Here is a 12,090-nt window from a genome sequence, read left to right on the forward strand (position 1 = left end):
AAGATAGATGGATAAATCTGTTAGCCTTTGAGAACAAGTCTCATTTTAGCCAACAGTCTCATACAATTGCCACTCTGGAATTTGCCTTAAGAAATTGCCTTCCCAGCTCTGGTAAAGACCCATCTCGTCTAGCATTTGGTTTCCAGCAAATCCCCACCAGATACCTGTGAGGCATAAAATCTAGGGCCATCTCTTACAGGTTGCGCCAATATCTGATAAGCTGCCTCTGTAAGGGGAGGTTCCATTCATTAGTTATGGAGGCCCTCCCTCCATAAATCTGTGGTATGCAGTGCTCAAGGGATTGTAGGTATGAGAAGTCCTTTGGTCAAATCTTCAAAGGCATATGCAGCTGGGGAAAGGAAGGTATACTTTGGAGAAGGGACTATAATTCAGTGCTAATGCACACAGAAAGTTCCAGGTTTAAATCCATTACATCTCTAATTACAGGGTCTTGGATAGCTAGGAAGGGCTCTGACTCAAAGTCTAGGAAGCTGCTTTTTCTCAGCACAGACAACATCGTGCCCAGGAATTGTCTCAATAGGACTTAGGCTTTTATATCCCAACCATGCCTTCTAGCTATTGAAGTCTGGAGGCACCTGACCTACATACTTAGTTTTGCAACATGACCTCTGTTAACTCCCAGCTTCTCCTTAACCCCATAAAACAGGAATGCTTTCCTATCTCCTCCCTATCCCTAAACTGCTTACTCATGATGCATGTCAACATACTCTACTGGCTTTGCAAAATGCATATTTGGAATGTCAAGAGGTTCTCACTGAACCATCTTGAGAGAAAGCTCTTTGCTTGGATTCTTTGCCTAGCTGCAAAATGCTAGTCCTCTCCAGCGCATTTTAGAGAGGAATTTAGTTGTCATTTATTATTTACAAGATGCTGTATAGAGCAAAGCCCTATAGTGCTGACTTTTGCCTTAGCCACTATCCCATTTTACAGTCAGGCCTAATCTAAAGCTATATTAGGGATCTTTTAGACAGAAAGGTAGGCTAGATATAGTTTCACAAAAAAACCACTTATATCATGGTGAGCTGTGAATCTGATGGTGTTCCCTTATGGTGTTGCATCGTTATTTTAACATTATCCCTTAAGGAAAAAATATTTGCTTTAGTTTCACTTGGGGTTTACTGGCTGAGGCTGGCTAAGGCCTAGCAGGGGTCAGGCCTTACCTTTGCTCTCATAAAAGTTCTGAACTGTTTTGGCACTAGGTCCCACAAAAGTATTGAATTTCCCACATCAGCAATTTGAATTTAAAACTGAGGGTCCCAAGCCCATTTGGGAAACCCTTCTACAAGCAACTCCCTCACACTAGCCACTAATCGTGCCTGTTAGAGTTCATTCAACTGTAGAGTGAGGGCCTGCAGTCAACCTCCTGACCCCTAAAGGGGATACCAGTTTTTTGACAATAATTTCCCTTTGGTATTCAGGTCATCTAAATGAAAAACAAAATAGTGTTGTTCTGGGATACAGGCTCCCTCATTCCTGGGTTCAGGGAGAAAGACAGAGGCAAAATTTTGTCTTTTCCAACTCCTTTATTTACAAAGCCTGAGGTAACAAAGAAAGTGCTAAGTCCAACTGCACAGCCTTACAACTTAGACGTAGGCTAGTTAAGCGATGCCTGAGAGCGCCTTGCCGCGAGACCAATGGAGAACAAGGAGTCCTTCCAGCAGAGATAAAATGGCCATCCATCACCTTGGCCCTGCCTTTCCCTCCAAGGACACAAAGGCTGATAGGGTGGAGAGAATTTGCCTAAAGGGGGTTGGGCGGGAGGTGAATGGGTGGTCTGACCCCAACCAGAGCAATAAAAGCTTGCAAAGCAACACTTCTATATCAATCTCCCCTTTCATGCAGGGATAAAAATCCCTCCCCCCCAAAAAACCCTGAAAATATTTCCATGCAGCCCTTTGTTTAGAGAGAAAGTGGGGTTGGGGGGAAGAGTAGAAAGAAGGATTCCATTAATCACATTCCATGTCACACTTTTTGTAAGAGACATTTTTCTTCAGGCAACACTGGAAATGACAGGATGCCCTCCTCCATCATATTTGGAGAATGATTCCCCTTCCTATAAAAGAACCCCACAAGCCCTCTGGTGTTCAGATTGCTGGTGTCTGAAATTTGGGACCAGGCAGAATTGCCATTGACTGGTGATGTTAGAATTATTTGAAGGAGGGGGATATGTAGGCAAGCAAAATTCTGCTCCCTTAGGTCTCAGGAAAGCAGCTGAATTAATTTGTTTTTAAAGATGTTTGGAGTACTTTTATAAAACATCTAGAAAAAGTTGTACAAAAATACAGCATATTAAAAAAAAAGTCATCCAGTATAAAGAAACAGGCAGTTACAACAATGGGATTCTACAGTATACAAAAATCTAGGTCAAGCTACAAAGTGAGAAAGTATGAGGTAAATCATTTCCAAGGTGATCGCAGTGCATTTCCAGTGAAAACAACTCAGTTCTATAAAGAAAAAGGACACACTTTCAGCAGTCTTTGAAAAGTGACCACCACCACCACCCCAAAGGTGGCAGATTTTGGCTCCCACTGAAGGGCAGTAGAGTTTGATTCAAGACAGCTTGGAACCGCACAAGCCCTCTTCTTGGAACCACAAGCCTACCTTCTAAGGGGCTTCAGGCTCCATCTGACGGGAAGTTTTCCTGCTCCTGCCCCATCATAATTAATAAGAACTGTGCAAGACTCTCCCTTCAGGATTGTGTCCTACTTTTATGTCTCTCCTCCTAGGCAGCAGAAATTCAAATCCCAGTCTTCGTGAAGCATACCAGTCACAGCTTCTATCTAGCAGGTATCCAGAATTTAGGCAAAACAGGAGATTCAAGATTTCTCTCGAAACTGCAGCTCTGGTTATTCCCTGTTAGCATCTCCTTTAACAGTCACCTCCAGCCATATCAGAGAGAGACTACAAAGAATGTCACATGGAAATAGCAGTCCTCAGTGGCTGGGGGAGAGGGGGAAGATATGTGCAAATGGAAGCACCCTCGGGGGACAACACTTGCATTCCTGTCAACAGCTAAGCTTAGAACTGTTGACTCAAGACCCTCCAACAGCTTGCCACCTCTCCATTAAAAATTGTTTCGTAACATCCACCTTGATTAAGAGTTCTGGTAAGCATCAAAACCTGCACAAATGTTTTGCCAATCTGGTTGGTCCTAATAAAAGATATTATCCAGATTTTGTTCTGTCTCAAAGCACAGCATTTGAGCACATGACTGAAGAGGCATCCCTGGTCAGTCTGGAACAGGATGGCAGGAAGCTGTGTTGTGTGTGCCAGCTGCAATGCATTCTGGGAGCTGCAGTGTGGAAAGGGCCCACCACCACCACCACCACAAGTAGTAAGCTGGGAAGGGTCCTTGGCATCTATTGCACCCCCCTGAGGTATGAAATCTGTTTCAGCAGCTGCTGCTGCTGCAGTTTCAACCACTTCTTCTCTGCCACCATTTGCTGCTCTGTGCTGATGAGAGACTGAAGATACTCGGCCGCTTTGCTCAAGATCACAACTTTGGAAGTTTTGGGGCAGTTGGCAAGGCCAGGCACCTCGTCCCTCAGTGCCAGAAAACGTGAGCGGAGGTCATTGCGCCGCTTGCGCTCCAGGTAGTTGTGGTTTTTCCGCTTGGTCACATCCTCGCTGTCTGAACTGGGAGCACTTCCAGATTTGGGGAGGAAAGGGTGTGGGGAGAAACTCTCCACTACTTGCCCTGGGGATTTCGGGCCAGCACCAGCCTCCTCCTCCTGGGTATCCTTTGCCGACTGGGAACAGGCCTCTGGAGGAGAGCGGGCTGCATAGTTGTGTTGCTGCTGGTGGATTGAGATGTGAAAACATTTCATGCACGGGTCTGAGGGGTCTGCTCGCACCGTGATGGTAACTGGCTTCCTCACCGCCAGTGACTGCCTCTTCTCCACCGTCACCACGTCTATTTCTTCCCCTTCTGTACACAAGAGAACACAGAACAAGCTGTCACACTTCTGGAATCAACAGATAGCACACTATCTAATTCCCTATTAATCTTCCCAGCCTCTAGTTATTTTTGGAGGCTCTGCTTTTGGTGCCCCTACCTTCTAAGATTAGGTGGGTAGGAACCCAAGAGAAGGGCCTTCTCAGTTGTGGCACCAAAACTCTGAAGGGAGATTCATGTGAAGACTTCTTTGTTTCATTTAGTCTTCTTCATTGGCTTTTAATGGTTTTGAAATGTGGTTTTATTATGTATGTTTAAATTTGTTTGCTGCCTCAGTGGCCCTTAGGGGAGCAAAAAGGCAGGATATACATTTTGTAAAATAAAAAACCCTACTTTGCAGGTGAGGGGAAGAAACTGATTTTGGCATGACCAAAATAAAATTGGAAGAGATTGGTATACTACAGCATAACTCTGGAACACGTTCTGACAGGCTTTGCCTCATCGTAAAAAGAACTCAGTTCATGGCTCACAATTGAAAAGAGGTACAGAGTCATGGAGTGGAGAATGATATTGTTTGAAAGGTCCCAGCAGTAACATCCACCACATTTGGGGCGGGCTTCAACTTTCAGGTAGCTAAGTCTGGCACTTGAAGGACCCCTTTGAGACACCTGGCCACATTTGAGGTGCCACCGAAAAGCTATGCACTCATTCCTTGCCCCTAATTGAAAAAAAGGCATGCAGAATGCACAGCCTGCATTGGGTTCAGGAAGGGAGGGGGGCTTTGTTTTCTGGATGTCTCTAGGAATCTCTACACATAGCCCCCCTCTTTTGTTATGACTTCTATGTAATTTCACAGAATATAGGACACCCACTTAGAGAGGGTGTGAGGGTGCAGTGGTATAGTAACTTCTTGGTACAGCCCCTGAATATGCTAAGAATTTTACCACCCAGGGCTACCTCTGTTCCTGAGCATTGCTCCCTAAGGGGTACACTATAGGGTTGGAGTGCAGTCAAGTTTGCACAAAACACATGGAAAGTAACCTCTACCCTAGGACAAGCAAGACTTGATAGCATGCATCCCAGTCAGCAATGTTTTGTAAACTAAAGAGGAGCCCTGGACAATAGTGATTCATGAAGTTGGAGAAAAAGCATACAGACCTCTCCCCTTTTGGAGAAAAAAACCACAAGGCAGTTTACAAGCTTAAAAGCTTTAAGGGTTACTACCCTTTGCTAGACTGCCTGCGTGCCCAGGTCCTCACCATAAGAAAAGCCCTTCTAGATCAGACCACTGGTCTATCTAGTCCAGCACTATGTCTTCTACAGTGACCAACCAGTTACCCTGGAGGGCCAACAACAGGACATAAAGGCCAAGGCCTTCCCCTGATGCTGTCTTCTAGCACCTCTGTTGACTGTCTCTGAATGTGGAGGTTCCCTTTAATCACCATGGCTACTATCCACTGATACACCTGCCCTCCATGAATCTGACTAATTCCCCAAAAGGAGACAGGTGGCTCCCAACTCTGTTGTGGGTCAGCAGTTGTGGGGTGAGAGGCTAAATGAAAATGGCTCATTGCTTTTTACAGGAAAATTGGCCTCAGGCGTGCCTCCAAATGCCACCCAGGCAGCCCTGGGACAAGACAGCACAAGTCACCCATGCCTTGGGAACAGTGATCCATTCTTCTGTGGACTCACAAGGACAAAGATGGAATTATGAAGCGATTGTATTCCCCCAAAGAGAGATAGATTGAATTTCTAAGGCACCTGACCTTTGTCTCTGCACAGCTTCCGGAGCTGATAGGACTCCTGCCTTGAGGGGTTTTATTTGAGGGGGGAAGGATGTGAGGAAGAAGAGTAACAACTTCCTTCTCAAGGAAGGGGTCTCCAAATTCCAGCTCATTCCAGATCCAGCTCATTCTAAGCCCAAAGCACTTGCCTCCATGACTAAGGAATGGCTTTTCCCTCTGGCAGTTCTCCCTGAGGACATGCCTACCACCCCCCCCCCCCCCCCGCACACACAGACACAAGAAAGCAGGGGGCAGCAGAACAATCCCCATCAGGCTGAACAAAGTTTTCAGTCTAAACCTTTTTCTTCCACTCCTGCCCCCCTAGGCTCTTTCATCACACACTGGAATTGTAAATGAAGTGGGCCTGGGAGGAGAGTCTCCTTTGTCCCCCAGGCAGCTTCACTTTACACTTCAGAGGCTGCTACTTTTCACAAGTAGTAAATCCTGTTCAGCCCAAGTCTCCCCCCTCCCCCCCTGCATTCAGCCAGAGAAAGGGGCTCAACACCTCCCCACCCAGCAAGCAAACAAAGAAAGAGGGTCTCCTTCCAAGGCAATTCGCACAGAAGGCTCAGCTGAGCCTCAAAAGCCATCCTGCTGCCCAATATTCATGCATCAGATGAACCGGTTGGGCTTTTACAAAGGAAGGGGGGGAAAGAGTTTAAGGGGAAAGGTTATCACAGTGGAGCACAAAAGGAAGGGGCCCTGGCCTCATCATTCACTAAAAATCAAAGCGAAGGGCCCATTCCTCAGTCTTGGGAAGAAGCTTACTATTGGATTTATCAAGCCCAAAGCTTTCAGAGGCAAGAACTGCCAGTGAGTAAAGCTCATGGTGACAGAAGGCAGACAAACCAGTAATTGGCTAGCAAGAAAAGGCAGGTTTCCTTATAGGAGAGCTGTTTAAAATGGGGCATGCCTGTTGAAAAGTTTGTGCAAGAACAAGAATGGAGTGCTAGCATCTTACAACTGCTGGACTATTTATTAATCTCACCTCACTTGCCCTCAGCAGTCAATATAGTTTAGCAGAACTTCATGGAATACAATAATTTGCCATAAGATGCATTTTAGGACTACTACCGGAAAACTTTTGGATAGTAGTTTCCCCCAGGATTCCTGACCTTAGAATGTTCCGCAGAAGAAGAAAAGTTCTTCTGTTCTCCTCTAAGAAACCACCCGATTAGAGCCCCTTTTTCAAAAGCAACACTCTCCCCGCAACATCAGCACAAAGGAATATGGGAAAAGCCAAAGCTCCCTCAGCCTGGTAGCAGAGCAGAGCGGGACACCCGATGAAGCAGTATCTGCAGGAACCGCTGCACCCACATCAGCATCAGCTGAGAGAAATGAACACCATCACTGTTCTGAAACTCTGAACAAGTTACAAATGAAATACTGGCTGAACCCAACAGAAGACTCTCATTGACTCTCTTCTTCACTTCTCAAGTCTGCGGTGTCTGTAGCAGTTTCTGGCTTATTGTGACCCCATAGGGTTTTCAATGCAAGAGACGGTCAAAGGTGGTTTGCTATTGTCTGCCTCTAGTGACTAGTGTTCCCTCTAAGCTGAGTTAGTGTGACCAAGTTCAGTTTTCTAGCCTCCAGCTCACACATTTTTGTCTCAGCTCAGGAAAAATGGCCCCAAACCACAATAATTTATGCAGTAGCTCACAACTTTAATGCCAGTAGCTCACAAAGTAGAATTTTTGCTCACAAGACTCCTTAGCTTAGGAGAAGTATTGATAGTAACCCTGGTATCCCTTGGTGGTTGCCCATCCAAATACTGACCTGCTTAGCTTCTGTGACCTGACAAGACCAGGCTAGCTCAGGCTATCCAGGTCAAGGCTGCCTACCTTACACCTAGGACTTCCATGACAGACTTGCTCAATGACTTTTGAAGGAGGGCTAGTGGAGGACACAGGTGGGCTGACTATCATCCTACATTGCTCAAAAGTGCCAAGGCACTGGCAGTTTTGGAATGGCAGCACATCAAAGGCAGCACCAGCCTATTCCTTCTTCCTGAAGAATTCTGTGGAGGGGGGTAGGGTCAGGGTTTTTCTTCCACAAGCTCAGTTCCAGTGGAGCTTACACAAGACTTTACCCATATATTGTGTCCTACAATCTTTCCACTCCTCCTGAATGTTAAAAAGTCTCCATTCCACCATCTGATATGCCAGACTGTTTTCTTCCAGGTCTACTTCTTCCTGCACATGAACGCCTTACACACTATCAGCTACGTTAAACATTTACCACTTGCTTTGCATTTTGCAATTTCCTCTTTCCAAACTCCCATTGTGTGCATAATATCATTTCCCTATTAATAATAAAAAAACCTCTTGGCTAGCAGGCTTTTCTTTCTCCAAGCTTGCTGGAAACTGGCCAGTGCAGGGCTTGGACTCTTGCTGCTCCCTCATCCCTGATTGGCTTGAACTCTAATCAGTCACTGAGCACACCCAGCCAGCTCCTCCTCCCCATATGCTTATTGTCTGCATCTGTTGCTTTTTGTTTCAGGAAGCCCATGGAGTTGGCTGAAAACAGCATCTGAGGAAGAAACTGAGGGGGGGGGTGCAATGTCCAGGTCAACAGAGAGAGGCATGATTAGAGTGAATCAATAACAGTCCCCACCTCCCCTTTGCTAATTGAAATTAAGCCTCTCTAAGATCTGCCTATCGCTTAATATAATTAAACCTTATACCCAATTTGAACAGGGTTGGAGCTGAGAAGCAATCTTGGAGTGAGTCACACACAGGCTCTGCTCACCCAGTGACTCAGCCCAGCCAGGTTGCCCATTTTGAGGCTGCATCAACTTTCAAGCCATAAACTTTTCCTCTTAGCTCCCTGACAATGCTCCATAGAATTTGTGCATCTCACAAGTGTACATCACATGAAAGCTTATACCTAGAATTAAACTTTGTTGGTCTTAAAAGTGCCACTGCACACAAACATTGTTCTACAACACTAACCAATTCAGTTTACCTTGCCATACTTGATTTAACGCCCCCCCCCCAAAAAAAACAAAACAAAAACCCAGTCCTCACACCGTGCCCTGACTTTGCTAGCCCAATCTCATCAGATCTCAGTCCTGGCTAGTACCTGGATGGGAGATCTCAAAGGAATACCAAGGTAGCAAACCACCTCAGAAAGTTTCTTGCCTTGAAGAGCCCACAGGGGCACACCATAAGTCAGTTGTGATTGATGGCACTTTCCACCACCACCTTGCTCTGCAGATGATTTAGTTCAAACTCCATGTATTAGTCAAACATTTTCTACCAAAGCTCACAAACAAGGCAGGACGGTCATCTGTGCTCATCAAAATTTGCATAGTGGATACTGGTTTGTGCACTTTCCCCATTGTTTAGAAGCTGTGGAGATAACAGCAGCTTACAGGAGAGGAAATTTAGACTCCAAATGATGGATCAAGCTGCCTTGGAGAAGGCAGAGGGGAATCCCCTTCCTTGGGGACTTGCAGGAAGCCGACAGCTGGCCGGTATCCTTTCTACATCTCATGTCCTTAGACACTTGTGGCAAATGGGCTCAGACACCAATTGGCTCATTCTCCCCCCACCGCTAAGAGGCTAGCTTAATATATCTTCAGACATATTCACAGGCTCATCACCTCTTGGGAACCACTTTGCAGGTTTATCTTGGCACGCAAAAGACTGAGCAGTCAGCCTGGAAGTCTCCTGTCCAATCCTCCCCGTTCTCACACATTAGTCTTAATAGAAGGGGCAACATTGCTCCTCCCAGGTATGCTCTCAGGTCTTTACAACAACATGATTTAATTCTCCAACATTTATAATATTTTTATTTATGAAGCTCCTGATTATTCCTCCCCCCCAACTAGGAATGTAAACACAGCAGATTCCTAGGAGCCCCGACAACCAGGTACCTGGGATTTCAACCATTTCTGAGATCATGGAGCACTACGTTGAGGGTAGTGAAGTCTTACTAGCCATTTATTGCTGGTTCTACTGAATGGCAGCTCTACATATCTATGGTTGCCATTCTCCAGGTGGGGCCTGGAGTTCTCTTGGAACAACAGCTGAACTCCGGACAATAGCCTCATGGGCAAAAAATGGCAGCTTTGGATGATGAACTCTATGGCATCACATCCTTTCTGAGCTTCTCCAAACTCCAACCTCAAATATCCAGGAATTTCCAAACCAGAGTTGGCAACCTCTTGGAAATCACTTTTAGGAGAGCCAGTTTGGTGTAATGGTTAAGTGTACGGACTCTTATCTGGGAGAACCGGGTTTGACTCCTCACTCCTCCACTTGCACCTGCTGGAATGGCCTTGGGTCAGCCATAGCTCTGGCAGAGATTGTCTTTCAAAGGGCAGCTGCAGTGAGAGCCCTCTCAGCCCCACCCACCTCACAGGGTGTCTGTTGTGGGGGAGGAGGGTAAAGGAGATTGTGAGCCGCTCTGAGATTCAGAGTGGAGGGCGGGATATAAATCCAATATCACCTCCTTCTAAAGTCCTATTTATGTACACAAAGGGCAATACCTTGAGTCTGAGGAGATAAGCTGAGACTTTAGGACAGCAGGAACCCATCCCAATTTAAACACCAAAGAAGTTCTATATTAAGAGGCCCAAAGGGCACTGCTCCCCCCCCCCCGGCTCCAAGAGAACGAAAACTCTGCAAGGCTTTATAAAGCAGGGCTTTTCCATCTCCAGACACAGAAGGCTAGGATTTGCAGCTTCCTGTTATTGTGAAACAAAAGCCTGCCTGGTTCCTTCACTGGAGAAGGAAGTGCTCCTTTCGAATCCCTCGCAAGAGCGCGAAGAAGCGCGCCACTTCGTTTCCCACAGGCGGGGGGAGGAGGAGGGCAAGGGTTTGGCAACTGGGAGGGCCGCGGCTTGCTGCACTGCAAGGATGAAGCGCGAGGGCTGGGATCGAAAAAGTTGTGCAAGCGAGGAAAGTGGCGGGCTAGCCGGGAGGGCGGGCTGGGGCGTGCGTGCGTGCAAAGCGGGGCCTTGCAGAGGTCTCCGGGCGCAGGGGGTGGGGGAAGAGGAGAAACCCGTGGCAGTCCTCGCCTCCATCGCTCGGGGCCTTCCCCGCCTTGACCGACTTGCGAGCACACGTCTCGGCGGCGCCCCACTTTCGCAAGGCTGCGCGACCCGGGCACGCCGCCAGGCAGCCCACGCCCCTGCCCGGGCTCCGCCTTACCCGAATCGCTGGGACTCTCCGAGCCCGAGGAGGCCGGCACTTTGCCGTCGGCGAAGGGGCAGGGGAAGACGGCGGCGGGGTCCACGCACTCGCCTCCCAGCCCCAAATCCGAGCCGAAGGAGGGCTTGGCGGCGGCCGGCCCGGCCCACTTCTCCGTCAGCGCCTTGCCCAGGCGCTCCCGGGCCGAGAAGCCGCTCCACATGCAGTCGCGCAGGACGAAGGCGCTCAGGTTGCCCAACAGCCCGCCGGGCTCCAGCAGGTAGTCCGCCTCATCGCGGGCCGGGCCGGCGCCCAGCAAAGGCGGCGCGGGCACCAGCTCGAACTTCTTCCAAATGTCCTCGCTGGGCGCGCTGGAGGGGTGGAAGTCCTCGGCCTGCGGGTCGGCCTCGAAGAAGTAGGGCTGCTGAAGGGGGTCCAGCTCCATAGCCGGCCGCTCGCCTCCCCTCCCACGTGCAAGGACCAAGCGGGAAGCGCGCTCCAGCGGCGTCTCGGGCAAATGGAGGCGCTACCCGTGGTGGCGGCAAACCCTCGACCCGGATTGCAGAGGCTCCCCCACCTCCCCCTTAGTCCGGTGCCTTCTTTTGCTCCCGAGCGTTGCTCTTCCCTTTTGCAAAGCGACCCCGCCGGGATCGGAGAGCGCATTGTTTGAGCCTTGCCTTATACCGCGTCTGGAGTCTCTTGCCCCACCCCTACCAGAAACTGAACCAATGAGGGGTGTGAGATTTGCAAAGTGGGCGGGCCCTCTTAGCTCCACCCACCGGGGCATTGCCCCGAACGGGCGCGGGCACCTGTTTGCAAAGGTTAGCCAGGAATTGGACAAACGGCGCTTTCCGAAAAGTGTTGGTGCCGGGATTCAGGTTTAATTCATTAGCTCTGTCTCCTCTTTGTTCAAATTAAGCCTTTGCTTCATCCAGTCAGTTCGCTTTTCTGGTGCAGAGAATAAAGCATCCAAGCTAGCAGGGAGCTTTGGGTGAAATAAATTTCATAGATGCGAGTGTGTGAGCTTTGGAATCAGTGGGCAGAACGACCTGAGATTTTTGTGTAAAGTTACACAGTTGTGCCCTCTGGAATGCAACACAAGTTAGTGTTTGTGGTGGAGTGAGAGGGCTGAGATGTAAGGGACATATCCATATGACATGGCCCTGCCCCGCCTGGCTTCATCTACCTCTTCCATTAGATTAAGACCCTTTAGGCAGGCTTCTGTCTGATTTACACTGCTCTGAGCCCTACTGCA

The 12,090-nt window shown here is 48.3% G+C and overlaps 1 protein-coding gene across 1 annotated transcript; it reads right to left on the reverse strand.

Moving 5' to 3' along the window:
• Positions 1-1,524: 1,524 nt before the first annotated feature.
• MYCL (MYCL proto-oncogene, bHLH transcription factor) lies at positions 1,525-11,289 on the reverse strand. Its single transcript, XM_060258339.1, has 2 exons — positions 10,857-11,289; positions 1,525-3,949 (listed from the first exon to the last, which is right to left on the reverse strand). Exons 1-2 carry the CDS (start codon positions 11,278-11,280, stop codon positions 3,381-3,383), a joined length of 993 nt encoding a protein of 330 aa, XP_060114322.1. The 5' UTR covers positions 11,281-11,289; the 3' UTR covers positions 1,525-3,380.
• Between the last annotated feature and the right edge of the window lie 801 nt (positions 11,290-12,090).

This window comes from Heteronotia binoei, chromosome 17 (genome assembly GCF_032191835.1).
Source record: "Heteronotia binoei isolate CCM8104 ecotype False Entrance Well chromosome 17, APGP_CSIRO_Hbin_v1, whole genome shotgun sequence".
Classification (NCBI taxonomy): domain Eukaryota; kingdom Metazoa; phylum Chordata; class Lepidosauria; order Squamata; family Gekkonidae; genus Heteronotia; species Heteronotia binoei.